General features: G+C 50.0%; 1 protein-coding gene across 1 annotated transcript in view; it reads right to left on the bottom strand.

Annotated features, from left to right (window-relative positions):
* Plxna4 (plexin A4) overlaps window positions 1-13,284 on the bottom strand; it is a 454,818-nt gene that overhangs the window by 16,841 nt on the left and 424,693 nt on the right. Inside the window, exons 24-25 of the mRNA XM_051151763.1 lie at window positions 12,998-13,144; window positions 9,898-10,057 (exon numbers count right to left, since the gene is read on the bottom strand). Of these exons, the coding sequence (XP_051007720.1) occupies window positions 9,898-10,057; window positions 12,998-13,144 (307 nt within the window). The remainder of the gene's footprint in view (window positions 1-9,897; window positions 10,058-12,997; window positions 13,145-13,284) is intronic.

Below are 13,284 nucleotides of genomic sequence, written 5' to 3'. Positions count from 1 at the left end.
TGCCAGAGAGGGTGGTTGGCGCTCTGCACTCTTGACTATCAGCTGGCCTGGCAAAGGTTCTCTGCCTACAGTCCAGCTCCCAGCCCTCTAACTTAGCATATTAGCACCCTTGCTGGTAGAGCTGCAACAGTCTCAGTGGCATCTAAACAATGACAGTGAGTTACTGATTTGGGGCCAAAGTGCAGAATTCCCATTGCAAAGCCCTCCCTGAAGTTGTGCGATACACAGCCTGTCCAGACCTACTCAGGAGCCATGGTTGTGAGTCCTGTCTGGTAATTATGTAAGCAAACGGGAGTCAGTCTGTTTCCATGCCCCCATTCAAAAAAGTAGGGCAGGAAAAGGCCATGTCTCCCCCAGGGGCACAGACTGTCCTTGGAGTAAGAAATGGATGATTCTAGATGTCTTCCTGCAGGGTTCACACAGTGCGCAGGACACAGGAAGCACTTGGCAAATATTCATTCAGTGAATGAATAAATGAATGAGCAAGCAAATGAAGAAAGGGCACCTGTGGCTTGGTAATGGCTGCCTTTATAACCAATTAAAAGAGCACTTCCCATTTGTGTACGTACATGTATATGTACCATGACAGATGGCCAATAAGTGACAGTTGAAGGTGAACTGTGAGCGGCTGCTGGCAACCTGAGAGAAAGGAGCTGAGGAGTGTGACCTGGTGGTTGATTATTGTCCCACATTCCACCAATATTAATTACAATTGGGAAAATAAAAAAAGAGGTAGGTTCAGGATGCCAGACACAGAGAGCCATCACTCCAGGCCACTCTTCAGTCTACTGGCCAGCGGAATTCACATGCAAGGGACTTCACAGTCTCCCCCTTGGGGGGTCACTCAGTGTCCACAAAAGGAGTCCCCATGTTCTGGGTATTCTCAGTGTAGGGGATGAGTGGGGACACAGCTCAGGTACTGCCACCTAAGGCCAGCCATGTGCTGGGAGTTGGAGAAAGGGAAATGACGGGATGGGCCTGCACCCTCAGCTGTGGGCAGATTTAAGCTTGCATGTGGCGGTCCTGATTATACCTCCCACTTGGACCTTTGGAGGTCTGACAGGTCACTGGCTGCTTTCCTTGAGCCTGGAGCTTCTGTTTTCACATATGCCTGACATATTGATGGGACAGCCACATCTTTTCCCGGTAGCCAAGATACTGTTAAGGATGCTGGGCAGTGAGCAGGCAAGGCATACACTTACCACTGATGCCAATGCTTAGTCATAGATCTGGGGCTACAGAATGAAGCCTCTGGGCTACCCAGTCTTACAGCCTCCAACCCAGGCCCATGCGTGGTCAGGTGTGTCTGCAGGTACCTGGGAGGCGGCAACTACTGTCTTTTGATCTCAGACAGTTTAGGATGTCTCCTTAAATACCAATATGATCACTGTAAGAAGGAAGCAGGGAGCACTTGGCCTTGCTTCCGGAGCCCTTAAGCTGTTATTTTTATTACTTCTTACACAGAAAAATTGCTATTTTTTTTTTAACCTAAACTATCAGAAAGGTTTTCAAAAATAAAGAAATGTGCCATCCCAATCCACTGTTGATGAAAGAGAATCTGGGGACTGGGGGGAGGTTATTGGCAATTGTATTCCTGGGGCTGTAACAAAGAAGCAAGGGCCACCAGCCAGCTACAGGGCTGACCTCTGGGGGGAAGAGAGGGTGGGGTACAACTGAAGGCACCCCTAAATTCCCAGACAGAGTTTAAATAGATCAATAAGGAAACTGCTCCCCAGGATGTATTTTCCCTGGCCAGAATCTCCACATCTACTTTTACTGGAGGGCTCAGTTTCCACACCATGTCCACACTGATCAACTCTCCATGCTGCCTTGGAACCTTCCAGAGGCTGGCTCCAGCTTCTGTCTTCTTGTCCACACACTGTTCCATATGTCCTGTCTCTACCATGTCCAAATCCAGATTCTGAAGGCCCAGAGCTTCACTGTCAGTCACTCATCTGGACTCCTACTGCCCCCTTAAGTCATTGATTTGTCCATTCAGTCAGTCATCTCTCTACCAAATCAATATTAAATATTTCCTATGTCTTTGGTATGTCTCGGGAAAAAAAAATCTAAGTGTGGACGTGGGCTCGGCTTTCTGCATGTTCTTATCCTGTTTTGTCAGCTTAGCCTGGTAGAGGTGTGAGCCATTACACTCTAGGAAAGAAAGCAGGCACTGAGGAGACAGCAAAATCAGAAGTCAAAGCCAGTCACTCTCCCTGTCCTGTGAGCAGCCTGTGCTCCTGACCTGTATGCTGGGCCCATAAACGCTTACCTTGCACTAGGAGTGAAAAACCTAACATGCAATTAGGACACTGAGGAGGCAGTGTAGGCCTGTTATCTTAAGCTGTGAGGGGCAGTTCTCAGGGTGCCATGCTGCGTACACATGGCCTGTGACAGCTCAGGAGGCCCCTGGGAGGGGATACCCCTTATTTTGTGCTCTATATTGTTGCACGTACAAAGTCGGGTGTTTAAAAAGAAAACCAGCAAAGGAAAAAGCCTCTAAATCCCTGGTTGTATGCTCTTTGAAGCAAATGAATGTCTACTATAACTCAAGAAAACTAGTACTAAAAACCTATAAGATGACTCAACAGGTAAGATGTTTGCCACCAAGCCTGACAGCCTGAGTTCAATCCCCAGGACACACACATCGTAGCAGGAGAGAACTGACTCTTTTAAGCTGTTCTCTAACTTCCACATGTGTGACGTAGAACTCATGTGCTTCCATACCCTACCAAGTGGATGTAAAATAAATTAATTAAAATGTAATAAAAAGTAAACCAACCAACAAACAAAAAACCCCCAAAGACCTCTTTGTGTCCCTGCCATGCTCTGTATGAGGTGACCTTGTCAGGCCAGCCACAGGATAGCCAACAGCAGTGTTCTTAGATGCTAAGACAGATGGGGCTGCCCTTAGAGGCCAGTGGCAGGGATGGGACTCTTCTGGGGACTGAACGATAGCACCGAGCTCAGTCTGTGACATGAACCTTGGGTCTGCGTGGCTCTTGACAGTACCTTCTGCAGATTAGGACACCAGCCACACCATCTGGAAAGGAGCCTGCTGTGACTACCGTGTTGACATGTCAAGCATGGAAAGTCCCAGAGCTCCACTCTCATCAAACTCCGATTATTGGTGGCTTGGGACTCTGGGCAATGCAGTGAAGGACAGGGGACAGAGGTGAGCAAGAGCTTTGTCTTTACTGAGCCTCCCCTGGGCTTGATGGAGAGAGGAAGGAGCAGGGTCTAAGAGGAGCTAGGCAGGGAAGGGCCACCCCAGCTAGGCTGGGAAGGAGGGTACATCTCTGCCTAGATGACAAGAGCTGTGTGTTCTCGCTCAGTGTGGCACTTGTGTGACTCTGATAAGTTTATACGTAGAAATAAGTAAGTTAGAATGAAAGGCTTGTGGGCCCTTCGACTATCGGAAGATGCCCATAAGATCCAGTACACCCGACCATGGTGCCTGAGGTTGATCTGAAGGCCATGGGTTGGGAAAAGATGAGGAGAGAGGCCAGTGTTAGAGCAATGGGAACAGAGAGCCATGGGGCGATGGGGAGTGGCTACTTTTCTTTAAGGCAGAAATGTACAGACAATGAGGGAGCGTGGCACAGGGCACAGGTGTGTTCAGGATATGGGCCAGAAGACTTGGAGTTGCTGGAAATGGGGAAAAAAGCATGTACACAAATTTTTGAGGAGACATATGTTGACAGTGGAGACTCAGGCTTAGAGTGGAGCCAACCTAGAAGGGGACATCGCCTCTGAGAGTGTTCCTGGTCAGTATTCTGAGAGTCCACCTACTCAACGGCAGGTACTGTGTGGAGGAGTAAACCATCCCTGTAGCCCAGAGCACCTCAGTAGGCCTGGCCCTTGACAGACAAAATGAGAATGAGACTACATCAGGAAAGCCAAAGCCTAGAGGCCCCACTTTCCAACAGTTACCTCAGTTTCCAGCCCTTGGCCTCTATGGCGGGCTCTTTCCAGAAAGCCACTCTGCCCCATTGCACAGAACCCATGGGAGGCTGCAAGAGGAGACAGGATGCTCTTGTGCACACGTGTGGCCAGGTGAGGCCAAGGCAACCCAGCGAAGGGTCCTGACTCTTTCCATAGCCACTACGCAGGGGCATCTGGGGCAAGGACCACAAACAAATTTGGAAAAATCTCTTAGAGGGTAGGAACGAGTACTCTAGGGGTTAGAAGCTTGGCACGGTACTGTGGGCCTGTAATCCCAACCACTGTGAGGTTGAGGCAGGAGAGCAAGAAGTTCAACATCTACCTGGGCTACAGAGCAAGTTGCAGGCCAGTCTGGACAATTTAGTGGAGACTCAGCTGCACAATAAAAAGTAAAAAGAGGTGTGGGCATGTATCTCAGTAGTCTGTTTGTCTGGCATGCACAGGGCTCTAGGTTCAATCCATAGACCTTTGAAAAGTCACAGGAAAGAGTAAGAAAACTGACCCCAGTGATGGGGGAGGCGGCCATCTAAAACTATTTGGTTAAAAAGAAATCTGTTTTCTATTTATTGTGACAGCAAGTTCTCAAGTAGGAAATGACTGGTCTATGAAAGTTAGGGTTAAGAGGAGTAATTTTAAAAATAGAAATGCAACATAGGTCTTGTAAAATGTGATGTGCCCCGGCTTGGCTAGTTGCAGGACAGGCAAGGGAGAGCCCAGGGTACTTTTGAGCCTGAGGTCTTATGTGTGCTAGGCAAGCACCATACCACTGGCTGAGCTACATCCACAGGCCTCGTCCTCGTTTTATATTCCGAGTCAAGGTCTTAGAAGTTTGCCAGGCTAGCCTTGAACTCACTCTGTAGCTTGGGCATACTCTCCTTGAACTTGGGACCCTCCTGTTTCAGCCTCCTCTATAGCTGGTATCACAAGGCTGTACCATCAGCACAGGCTTTACGGAATATTCCCTGATACACCATGGATGGCTCCAGACAGTGTGCCAGGTCAAGTCAGAATTAAACAGGCAGGTGGTGGCCATGGGGCGAAAGGAAGGTGACCCTGACATTCATATGCATGCAGCGGGAGAAAATTGCAGGCTGAGACCTCTCTCACCACAGCTCCGCCCCACAGGCACCAGAGACAGAGGACAGACTCACTCACAATCCAATTTGTTATACTTCCACCTTCCAGGGAGAGAGGGAGGGAAAATAAAAAAAAAAGAAGAAGAAATCCCATTATCTTTATCTATCCTTCCCATCAGCCAGCAGAAAATGCAAACGGGGGAGAGACAGCTGCCGTGAACTCTTTATATTTCACTCAGAAGAGCATGTATCTTTTATTGCATACAGGGATTTCTTATTTGAAAAAAAAAAAATTCTTTCAGAATGACCTCAGCGGCAAGACAGAGGTGGGATGGTAGAGTTCCAGTGGCGGTAGGTGGAGGGAGCAGCTATTGACAGACCATTGGCTTAAACCAGAGGAATCTCTGGAGGTCAAGGGCAGTAAAAGAGGGAGAAGCGGGAGTGTCTTCCCTTTACCTCCCATTGTGTGATATGAGCCTAGGTACTGGGCTGAAGGCAAGCATTTTTATTCCTCTGGGGGAGTGGCAGGAGGTGTCAAGAATTAGCTCAGAGAGAAAAATATCCTGCCCCTGCTACTATGCTCAGAAATGATGAACTTCTCCTGGTCTCCTGGCCACCAGTCCTCCAGTGGCTTACAACATGTGTTCAAGAGTCACATGGACAGGACAGTACAAGATGGACAGGTTATTGAAGGGTAGAGATGCAAACAGGTCCCCATCCAGGTACTCTAGGCTAGCCAAAGTTGTGAACTGACGGGGCCAGATTGTACATTCAGGGTGGAGTGCCACCTGGACGCTGTGCTTTGAGAACCCCACACTCTTAAAATATCTGTCTTTGACTATTTTTCCTTCCATATATCCTGACAGTTTATAATCCAGGCAGACCTTTGCTTTGGGTCCTGTGATGGTGAATTTTATGTGTCAACCTGGCAGGGCCGTGGCCCCAAGACACTTGACAAAACATTATTTGGCCTATTTGTGGGAGGTGTGGGTATATAAAAGTAACTTTAAATCCAGGGATTTGGGGAAAAGCAGATGACTCTCCAGAATGCGGGTAGACTTCTTCCGATTGGTTGAAGACCAAAATGCTCACCATCCTGAGCCAGAGGGAGTTCTGCATGCAGAAGGCCACAAGCTCTTCCCTGGACCTCCAGCTTTCCAGTGTATCCTGTAGAGTTTGGATTTGCCAGCCTCCAAAATCACATGGTCAATTCTGTACAAGACACATCCCCCTAAACACACAGGGTGGGGGGAGAGAGAGAGAGAGAGGGAGAGAGAGAGAGAGAGAGAAAGAAGAAGAAGAAGAAGAAGAAGAAGAAGAAGAAGAAGAAGAAGAAGAAGAAGAAGGGAAGGAGGGAGACAGAGACAGAGATAGAGAGACAGAGATGCTCTTCAACTTACCCAGAGTTATGCCCAGATAAGCCCATCCTAAGTGGAACATATAATAAGTAAAAATGTACCCCAACTTAGCTCAGCTTAAACACACTAGAGCACTTACGCAGAGCCTACAGTTGGGCCAGGTCATCTGACCAAAGCCTGTGTTTTCTAATGAGATGAAGATCTCCTGTAAGTGTAGCACACCCCACTGGCAGTGAGCAGTAGAACACTGAGTGGGTGTGTGCTACCCCACTGTACAGTGGGAGACTGGCTGTTTCCCTTGGATCCCCGCCAATCACAACTGCCCACAGTTACTTTAACGTCTGAGTCTGGACAAGGCTCCTGTAGAGATGAAGGGAATGCTGGGAGAACTCCAACCCAAGCAGCCATGAGGAGATGTGCTGGGGACAGCAGCCACAGGCTGGGCTGCTGAGAAGATGATGTCCACCAGGGGTGAGGTGTGGGTGAATTTCTTTAGGATAATAAGGTGTTAGACTGACTTCTTCCTGCAGTCGAGTCTGGGGCACGGGCTGGTCATGTGGGGAGAGGAGGTGGCTTGTGCCAGACAGCCTTCACTGTGGGAGCAAGAGTCTCAAGGAGAAGTGGCAGGTGCTGCTGCCCTGGTCCAAGAGCCTCACACAGCCAGTGTGGCAGGTGGCCAGGTGGCCCTTGGCATAGGTTGATCTGTGGTAGCAATGACATCTATCTTTATACTTTGATTTGAGTTTACAAGGCACTTTTATCTACATGAACACTTTGCCTCGCCTCTCTCTCCCGACAAGGCCAGGCCTGGAAATGACTCCTGGGTCTCTGAGGAGCCTTTGGTTTTCCATGTGTTGCAACCTAGTTTTGGTCTGAAGAAAACCAGAGTTTGGGGGCTGCACCAAACTCCTGATTTAATAAAAAAAAAAAAAAAAAAAAAGGAACCCTGAGGGAAGAGCATACAGTGGGGCTAAGCATGGAGGCCCTTGGGAAGACACAGCAGGACCCCACCTCTCCGGGGACATACATTGGATCACACTGGTGAGACTATGAGTCCTGAGTTTAAAGTGTCTTATGAATCCCTGCTGTAAACTCCCTGCTACAGGCTGGCGTGGTTAGCTTGGGGAGACCTCAAGAGCACCAAAGTGGGAGAGGGGGTCTGCTTGGGGCACAGGACATGAGTAGCACAGGAAGTACCAGAGTACTGCAATACTGGAGACCCACGCATCTGGACAACAGTGGCCTTTCTAGGGTCTCTGTAGCCTGTCAGTTGAGAGTACAGCCACCCTCTGGTGGGCCCTGGGATGCAGCTTTCTTCAGGTCTCCTCTCCTAAAGGATGGAAGAAAATGACTTTGTTGGACACTATGGCCTTCCTTCAAGATGGCTCCCGACTGTGGCTATGAGACATATACGAGAGGCATGTTACACTTATTCACTGAAGACGTTCTTGACAGGTTTTGCAGCCTCCAATCTCTGAGGGAAGCAATTCTCCAATACTAACTGACAGTTTCTTCCTCTCCCACATATGGTGCAGGAGGCGTTGAGGAGGGACAGATAAGCAACAGCCACTGGCCCCAACATGTTCTCTCCAGGACAGTCAGCAAGCACGAGAGGGACACATTTCCTCTGCTTGGGCTTCGATGTAAAGTGCGGGTCCAGCCCTTCCTGAACTCCATCAGGCCTGAAGCTCACACAGCCACCCACTGCCTCTTAATGTAACACAGACACCATCCCCTAGTAGCAACTGAGCCCTGCTCCCCTAAGTGGAGGGAGCTACTCTTGCCTACTTAGGAAGCCACCCTGTTCTCAAACACAGGGCATGCTCAGCAGTCCCCCTCCCCCCCATCCCCCTACCTTTTAGCACCCAGGCTCTCCACCAACTCTTCCCAGGCCTCCACTTACTTTAGATATTGATGCTGAGGAGCTAAGGGGTGGCCCTATCCTGGGCCTGTAGGTAAAATAACAAAAGGAATGTGGGTTGCTATCTGGTTATCCACTGAAGCCACTAGAGAGGACTCGGGAATTGCTTGAGAGAGATCAGCACCGGAACCTTCCATACTGGAACCATTTCATTCCCTGCTCGCTCTACTGCAAGGGCCTTTGCTCCATTAGTCTATGGGGCTCCTCATGGAGGCAGAGGGAGGTCAAATGCACACAGACATACAAAGCCACTCAAGTTACAGGCACTGGTGCCCTGGGACACTTGCATAAACACTCACACCCAAGACCCCTGCTACGAAGCCTCCTCCATGCCCCAAGAGCAGGGCACTTAGAGAAGAGGGTCACCAGGTCCTGCACACATCCAGTGTTAAGCCTAGTGAGGGAAGACAGGGTTAAGAGGGAATATGAGACGTTCAAGGAGCTAATAGAACTTCCTGACTTCCTGATGCTCAGGATCTTTATGCATCAGAATCTTAAGGGGAGGTGGAAGTTGGGGAAAAATCACCCTGGATTTGAGCAAAATTATAGATGCCCATCTGTCCTCCTCAGCTTAGTGGAAGCCAGCTTAGAGGCCAGATGGGTGCTTAGGGCGTCTGGGGGTCTTTCATCCCACCCCCATGTTGCTAGGAGTCAACATCCCCCATCATACTCAGAATCCACAAATATCCACAGCCAGTGTCCTCAGCAGCATTTCCCCTCTCCCATGGTACAGAGACACCAAATAAAAACTTTCAGTGCGTCGTCTCACTGAACTGTTACTATGAAGTACTTGCTGTTATCATCTCTACCTCATAAACAAAGAAAGGAAGGCACAGATACTCTGAGTAATTTGGACAAGGTCACACAGCAAGTACCTAGGGACACCAGGCCTCACATCCAAGTGCCGCGAACAATGCTGGAATTGCCCTTTTGCTCCCTGGTCTCTCCAGAGCCTCCTCCAGAGCATCATTCCCTGTGTGGCATTCTGCTGGGCACTCAGGCAAAGGAAAACCGGCTCTGGGTGGCATGCCCTTGTTTATACAGGCTATGCCATCTCTTCACGGAACACTCACACACGGTGTCATTCTACTCCGCAGCAGGTCGGCACATATCATTTTCCTCTATTCTCTTTCCCCATCCTCCATGGCTGACCCGGATCCCTGGAGCTGTGAGTATTCAGCAAAAAATTATAGGCACTGCACAGAGGGGAGGGAGAACCTGGGCAGGTGGAGGGGGGTGGACAAAGGCAGTGTCAAGACCTTGGCCACGGGAGCTTGGAAGAGTATCTTTGCCTTCACATCCCTACATTCACATATGAAACCTGCAATCCGAGCCCTCAGCCACTCAAAGCACCACAGAGGCATTCCCTGCCAGGAGGATCCACCAGCAGAGTACCCAGTGACCTCCGGCCCTCTTTTATTGAAAGCTCATGGACCTGCTCCCACTAATTCCAACCAGACTGTAGAGGAAAACACAGCCTGCCTCCTTCTGCTCCTCTTCTGTTCTCTGAAGCTCAGATCTACATAATACTGACTTGAGAAGGCAGGGGATGACCAAGAGCAGCCTCAGGGATAGCCCTGGGACGTGACCCTCTTACCCAGGTCCATGTCTGCAGCCTTGGGCCGGTGGGAGCACGGCACATTCTTAAAGATGGCATCTAGGATCTTCTCCTTGACCTGCGTGATGGTGTCACAGTTGAGGATCTTCACTGGGATCTCTGGGCTGTTAGCATTATCTGGACTGACACAGCTCAGGACCTGAGGGTGGCAGGGAGAGGTTACATGGATGAAGGCGACAGTAAGAGGGATTCCCAGACCCCAGCAGCATCCTGGGATCCTTCATGAATGACTTCTCCTCCTCATGGTGGGCTATGGAGGGGTCAGGACAACTCCATCCTGTCCAGACAGGCAGGATGACATCGTGGCTTCAACATCACTGCACTCCCTATCAGGACAGATGCTCAGATTCCCCAAAGGGAAAAGTATCCAATAAAGAAAGTGATGGCAGTAAGGGAGGGTCTGTAACAGAACAGGCACAGAAGCATGTGCACATCTGCAATCCCTCACTTGTGCATCTGTGTGCAAGGGGCACCCAATTAGCACCCCCAGACCCTCAGCAACTCACACACACACACACACACACACACACTATACCCTCACACACATGCTCAGTACTAATGAGAAACTTGGCTCCTGTTTTAGAAGATTTAATTGCGTTGGTTTGGGAAGCGTTTCAGGCTGACTGGAGGCTGTGGGATCTATTAGAAACTTAATGTATTCTTTAAGTATAAAAAGGTGCCCTTTAAAAACTGCAATTTCAGAGCCCCGAGTGGCCTCCCTGGCTGTGAACCTGAAGCCGTGGTCAGGGGACGAGGCCACTGCTAGTGCAGGGCCTCTACTTCTCATTTCAGAAAGAGGCAGGAAAATAAAAGCCACGTTTTCAGCTACTTGCTTCCTTTAAGAACTTCAGAGCTTTCCACTGGCCATTCTCATGGTGTGCTTTTTCTGTATTGCTAATGCTTTGAGGGAATCCCTGGATGGACCCCAATGGAACAGGAAGGGAGCTATGGGGTACAGGAATGATTAGGGGTGTGTAAGAACCAGGCAGAGAGGCTGTCCTGCTGTTCTGGGCTCCCAACTACCCTGCTGCCCATAGAGCCTGAGCACTCTGTGTCCTCCTCCTTCTTGGAACTTCACCCTGCCCCCGCCCCAACCATGCCCCTACCAGTAACCATTTCCCAATAGCCCTGTCTGGCTTGCAGAACCAGACACCAGCCCTCCGCCTCCTCCATGTGGTGGTAATCAGAACCCTGGCCCTGGACGCCTGCCTCTCATTAGCAGCTAGACTGCTTTGAGCACAAATGGGGAAACATGCTTATTCCATTAAGAAGAAGGGGGAACCCTAAATCTATAAAAAAAAAATCGTACTCTCACCTTCAAAATGCCCTGAACAGAAAATAAGGGAGGCTGGGCCTCCTCCGAGCTAAATGCCTATGAGGGCCTTCTCCCTGCCAATCCCTTTTTCCCTCTAAGAGCCCTCCATACCCCTCCCTCCTGCTCAGGCCACTTTGCTGTCCTTTTGCCAGGAGGCCTTCTATGGGCTGTTCAGCCTCCTCTAGGCAGCAATATGGCCTTGCCTGAACTCTTTCCCCAGCAGGACCAAGGAGCAGAGACTGATACTTAAGGGTGATCTGTCACGGTATGCTTCTAGGCAGGGACTCATCTTCCAGATGCAAAGCAGTTTCCCACAAAGGACACGGTTCCAGGCTCAGCAGCACATATCCTACCCCTGGCTCTTAACTGCTTCAACGTCACCTACCTGGTGCTTCCTTGGCAGGTTCCCCTCTGCAGAGAGGAGCTAGCCACCTGGTGGACTCCCAGATAATGTTAGCATTCTATCAGGTTCCTGGGAAGGAGGCTAACATTCTAATAGGCTCCTGGGGGGCGGGGCACATCTAGATGGCTAGTGGGCTCTCGGGGGACACACATCTAATACTCTGGCAGATAATCAGGTATGCATCTTACACTCCTCAAGCAAGTTCCTAGGTATCTTGCACTCCGGCAGGTAACCTGGCAGGCATCTAGTCTCCTAGTAAGCTCCCTGGCAGGAAACCAGGTGAGTGTCTAGCACCCTAGCAGGCTCCCTTGTAATGTGGATCCTGGAATACTCCTGTGGTTGGGTTAACTCAAGTTCCAACAGAGCAAGGTTGCTATCAGCACACTGGGATTTGTCCAGTTCTCATCACTGTATTGGAGCTGCTCAGTGGATGTCTGTCCTGGTGCAGTACCATCCTTCCTGCATCATAATGGGATGGAGTATCCTTTTCCCATATAGGAGCACCCTTCCCTACAGTCCTGCTATCACTAAGAGGAATAGTCATCCATTTCTCTTTCATTTCTTTCACTCTTCCCTGCTGGTCTCCAGATGTTTCCAGCTTAATGTCCCACTGATTTCTTCACGTGTTCTGTAAGTCTGTCACCTGACACTAGCAGGGAGTAATCTTTTGGCCTGCAGACTAAAGGCTTCTGCAATTTGGAGACATAGTACGACTGTGATCACAACTCATTGTGTGGCAAGGGGATCAAGGAAGGTGGGTCAGGAGACACTTAAAGGTATTTCTCTCTCACTAAGAGATCCATTTAAGCCTCTGTTTTTAGAAGGGTGTGTTCCTTCTCTGCCATTTTAACGGAAACCTGCTTAGTTCTTCTATGAGCTGGAAACTGACAGGGAGCAGAAACCCTACCAGCTGTGCCTTTCGGTTCTTGGGCAGTCAATCTGTTGGGATTCCAGGGGGCGGGGTCCTTAGAAAGACGGGAAAGGAAAACCCTGAATGGACTTCCAGCTAGCAGAAATAGCTTTGTTCTGAGATCCTACCCGGCCACAGGATCTGAACATGTCTGTGCGAGCATCTGTCCCTATCAGCATGATCTCTGCCCTCATCTGCGCTGGGCCCTGACTACTCAGTTCAGCACTTGTCTTGAAGCACACCCGTGCACCAGCTGTAGAGTCAGTCACCAAGATACAGCTGAGCTGCTGGGGTACCCTGGTACATGGGCCACAGGGAGTGGAAACACCTGCCTGCGCCCTACAGCAGACAAAGTAGGACGTGTGGCTTGCTCAGCCTTCTTTCCATTCCCTCTTCAGGACAGAGCTGACCAAGTGCCCTGCCCGAGCTCGGGCACAGTGATGCTACTCACCAGGGTCTTGTATTCGATCTGCTGCCTGATGAGCTTATCCTCACTCAGGGAGTAGCGGGCCTCTCCTGTGATAGCGTCGATGGGGCCCTTCTCCATCTGCTGCTTGATGGCACAGAAGAGAGAGAAAAGGGGCTCCCCAGCGCACTCCTGCAGGAGAAGAATCCCGCTATTTGAGCTCAGGGATCAAAGGTATGCAGGGCCCATGCCATCAGTCTAGCTTTCCTGGCCCTGCCTGCTTCTTGGCTGCCTTTCTCCATTTTGTCCCTCTTAGCCACCTGTCCAGAGCC

The sequence above is a fragment of the Acomys russatus genome, chromosome 10, assembly GCF_903995435.1.
Source record: "Acomys russatus chromosome 10, mAcoRus1.1, whole genome shotgun sequence".
In the NCBI taxonomy this organism is placed as follows: Eukaryota; Metazoa; Chordata; class Mammalia; order Rodentia; family Muridae; genus Acomys; species Acomys russatus.
This window is presented reverse-complemented; position numbering and strand designations above follow the sequence as displayed.